Here is a 4,459-nt window from a genome sequence, read left to right as displayed (position 1 = left end):
AGAGTTTTAGCCTGAGAAAGGACAGACCATTCATATGTGAAAACTGCTGCGCACAGCTTGGATGGGGTTGTAAATTGGGTGGGGTGGGGTCTCAGGGAATCACCAGGGCAGAGCAAACAGAAATGACTGCTAGTCGGCCCTGCACTGGGAGGTCCCAGCACAGGAACAATGACAGCTGTGAGCACCTCCATCTGGAAGAAAGCTGCCCCCGAGTTCCTGCCCTGATGCCAGACAGTACAGTTTCTCCCTGTATGTGTCTGGGTCCCCCAGAGCCTCACCTGGCACTGGAGCTCAGAGGAAGTGGGAGCTTGTAAATTCAGTTCATGGTGCTGGCCTTTTAAGAAGAGCAGCTGGGTCTCCAGCAACCTGTGTGTCACTCAGCCCCAATCTGCACTGGTTTTTACAGTCCATAGTTCTTATTGCCCATAGGGACTTCTTTCCCCAGCTCTGGAACCCTGGGCTGGGGGTCTGGTGTGGGGCTGGGACCCCTCACTCCTCCAGGTGGCCTCCGCAGAGGCGATCTCCCTCCCGATTAAAAAAGCGGCACACACGGGTGGCAGACGAGCTCGTTCCGCGCCTCCGTACCTCCGCACCTCCTACCAGTCTCAAGGATCTCCCTCCCGATTAAAAAAGCGGCACACACGGGTGCCAGACGAGCTCGTTCCGCGCCTCTGCACCTCCTACCAGTCTCAAGGTGCTTTCTTCTTTACCTCTCTAGTTGTAGTACTTCCACTCAACCAGCTTTCCAGCAGTTCTGGATGATAGTTGTTCTGTATTTTAGTTGTAATTTTGATGTGGTTGTGGGAGGCAGCAAGTACAGGCGTTTACTTATGTCGCCATCTTGGTTCTCTCTTACCCCAACTTTTATGACAATCACAAGTAAGCTGTGATGTTAAGCAATTGCTGCTGATTGTTTAAGGTAGCTCCAAGTCAGGTCCAATAAAGACCAGCCCTGTGAATGGGGTTTTCCAGGGAATTGTCAGACAGGTCAAATAATAATTTTCCGGGGATGAGGTGTTGGGGGAGTTCTAAAGCAGTCTGTTCTCTCCAGCAGCTGCTAGGCTACTGGTTTTCGTGGTTACCATGATTATGAGGTTGTTGGTTTTCTAGGCTACAACAGATCTGAAGAGAGAGGGATGGGAATGTAGTAATTTAAATAATCACGAAACTTACTAGTCCTACTAAGATTTAGTTATTTTTATGAAATAAATGTTCCTTGGATTGTTGCAAGCTCTTGGCTAATTTTAGAGTTACAAAAAAGTTGATTTGGACAATTTTTTGCCAGTATTCTCATTGATGTTATGGAGGTAACAATTTCTTGAGATCCTTACTATACTATTATGTTGCCCAGGTTATGTTTACATTTTATTTTATTTTCAGGGATTTTTAAATGCTTTAAATTTATAAAAGTTTGTCAAATTATTTTAATTTCAAGAGCATTTTAAAATTTATACTTACTTCTTTAGTCAATTCTGGAGATTATAATTCCTGTGTTTGTCTACTATAACCCTTGAAACTTCCTTCCTGCTCCAAAGGAACTTAGAAGCTTCTGGGAATATTTTTCTCCTTTTGACCATTTTACTTTTCAGTGGAATATTAACTCATTTCTTCTTCATCCTGGTATTTCTCAATGAGTAAATGTACCAAAAAAATAGTATTTCTGGAGTAAAAAATTCCAGCCTATGTGTACATCTGGGATTTCTTGCTGAGCCCAGCAATATCAGAAAAGACATCTCTCTCCTTGTTCATATGGCTGTGAGAGCTCTATGCACTCTCTCTAACCTTTGATGTGTCTCCTAGTCAATGAGGACAGTGGAGAAGAAGATGACTATGGGCTGCTGTCCAGTGTGGAGGAAGTCCCTCAGGATGTGGCCTCCTTTACTATGAACAGAGAAAACAGCCTTCATCGAACACTTAGCCGCAGGTTGGTCATCTACTCAGCTGGCACCCATCATCCCTTCTGTATTTCCACTTGACCATTCTCTTCTTCTATGTGGATAGTGGACACCATGAACACTCCCAACTCTTCCTTTGTTTCCTTGTCTGGGGAAGAGGGTTGGGGTTGTGTGATTCTCCAAGGCCACCTGCTCTGAAATGCATGTTGATGCAATCAGAGTGACTGACATCTGCTTTTAAGAAGACCCTCGGGATGCAGCTACATGCTCAGGAAAGCTTTCCCCCTTTCAATTTCTCAGATCTAGGTCTAGTAGCAGGCGTCTGAAGACCCTGAAAAACTCCTTGAGAACTCAGAATGTGAATACCCCGAAAGAGGAGAAAGAACTAGTGAAAGGACAAAAATTAATTGAGAAGGAATTCATACAAACTGGAAAGGTGAATACAACAGTAAAAAGTACCATTAGAGGTGATATAAGGCTTGGGATCCCAACATTTTAAAGTTTGATGACTTGAATACATATCTACAAAAGGGCTATGTCTTATGCTTGCTTTGCACATCTTTAAATTCATCACTGAAATGTTGGCAGATACTCAGAGCTTTCCATCAAATCATATTTTCATGAAGAATGGCATGGTTCCTGTGAATATCTTCATTGCACATTTCATGAGTGTTTGATTCCATTCTGATATGTGGAGCAAATAACAAAACTGCTTTGAGATGCAATTCTGGGAGCCAGAGAACACTAATCCATCAACCTCAGTATACAATTCAAATGAATAAAAGTTAAAATTAAGGTCTTAAATTTAAGGTCTTAACTTAAATCCAAATTCCTAAAACAAATTCCAGGCTCTGCAGTATAACTCCATTTGTCTCACTCCATTTTTCTATCTTCCCCTCTTAATTGCATGATTATTTACTTTGCATTGTATTTAAGCATTGATTATTAGCCTGGCCCAATGCACAAATGATAAGCACAGACACCAAATTCTGCTACCCGCCATCCATTTTTCCAGGGACTTTCACTCCCCCTGTGATTGGTATTCTAGGTAATTCTCCACCAAAAGCCATTAGGAATTCTACTAACATTGACATGGGGGCTTTGCAGGTCAAGTTCTCCATCTACCTGAAATACCTACAAGCAGTAGGATGGTGTTCAATTTTCTTCATCGTCTTTGCCTATGTCACCAGTTTTGTGGCTTTGATTGGATCCAATCTCTGGCTCAGTGTTTGGACCAGTGACTCTAAAACCTTCAATGCCTCCAACTACCCAGCCTCTCAGAGGGATATGAGAATTGGCGTCTATGGAGCCCTGGGATTAACACAAGGTACGTCTGATGGCTACGATAGCCATTTCTTACATAATTTCTCTGATCAATGTACTTTGCCTGGACTCAGGGAAAAAATCGCCATTATGTCCGAGGCACAAGACTTCAGGGATCCATGTGCACAGCACTGACTCAACTGGTTCCATTTCTAGGTATATTTGTGCTCATAGCAAATATCTTGAGTGTCTATGGTTTCACGCATGCATCAAACATCCTGCACAAGCAACTGCTGAACAATATCCTTCGAGCACCCATGAGTTTTTTTGACACAACACCCATAGGCCGGATTGTGAACAGGTTTGCTGGAGTAAGTATGTCAAGGGCTGTAAGGTTATGCATGTGTATGCTGAGAATCTTTCTATTCTGACCGGGAAAGACTGCTCATGTCCCCTGGGCAACACTGTGTAGTTCCAGTTCTTTCGTCCATCAGCATGCAAATTATTTCTTTGAGTACCTTGTGTGAGGTCTCAAAGATCCTATGAATACAGGACCGAATAAGAAGCTCACCATCTAGTGAGTAAGACAACCAAGGAAATAAAGGATTGTAATAAAATGTGATAAAACCCAAATAACAACAATGTGTACAATGGTGTTCTGGGAGTCTAAAAGAGTGACAGGGAAAAGAGGTACTAGCTCAGTTTGGGTGATTGAGGGTGGCAAATGTGAGAAAAGGTGAGACTTGAGTTTAGTTATAGAAGTTAGCTAGGGAGATGGTGGGGACAGGGGATAGCTGGGTGGCAGTAGAAGCAGGATGAGAAGAATTAGTCCTTTATTACTGGACATATTATTACTTGCATTCTGATGTGACTTTGGGAAGGGAAATTAGACTCAAGAGTCATCCATTCTTCAGGATTCTCTTAGAAAACTGTTATCCCTTATCCAGTTTGGCACACTTCAGAGATAATATAGACTCGATAATTTGATACTCACATATTACTAATCCTAGAATCAACATAATCTAAGAAACATAGGCAAGGGAAACCCAAAAATATAATCCATTCCTGTGCATATTAAATCATCCATCCATCCATCCACCCACCCACTCATTGGCTCAATCCAACATGACATAAAGGCGATGTGGTAGTAAGACCCACTCGTTATCTCTAGTTAGAACACTAACCAGGAAGGGGTCATATTCAATCTCCATCTCCTTATCCCTTTGAAGCTCTATGCTTGACAGAGGAAACAACTTTCCATTCCTCTTTGGGGCGGCGGGAGGAAGGGGAGGGGTGAGGGC

The 4,459-nt window shown here is 42.8% G+C and overlaps 1 protein-coding gene across 1 annotated transcript in view; it reads left to right on the top strand.

Annotated features, from left to right (window-relative positions):
* Positions 1-4,459, top strand: part of ABCC2 (ATP-binding cassette, sub-family C (CFTR/MRP), member 2) — a 71,292-nt gene that overhangs the window by 50,185 nt on the left and 16,648 nt on the right. The window contains exons 21-24 of the mRNA XM_005885454.2: positions 1,801-1,924; positions 2,196-2,331; positions 3,003-3,222; positions 3,375-3,529. Coding sequence (XP_005885516.1) covers positions 1,801-1,924; positions 2,196-2,331; positions 3,003-3,222; positions 3,375-3,529 — 635 coding nt within the window. The remainder of the gene's footprint in view (positions 1-1,800; positions 1,925-2,195; positions 2,332-3,002; positions 3,223-3,374; positions 3,530-4,459) is intronic.

The sequence above is a fragment of the Myotis brandtii genome, unplaced genomic scaffold (assembly GCF_000412655.1).
Source record: "Myotis brandtii unplaced genomic scaffold, ASM41265v1 scaffold902, whole genome shotgun sequence".
Taxonomy (NCBI): Eukaryota; Metazoa; Chordata; class Mammalia; order Chiroptera; family Vespertilionidae; genus Myotis; species Myotis brandtii.
Note: the sequence above shows the minus strand (reverse complement) of the source record. Positions and strands in the feature narration are given on the sequence as shown.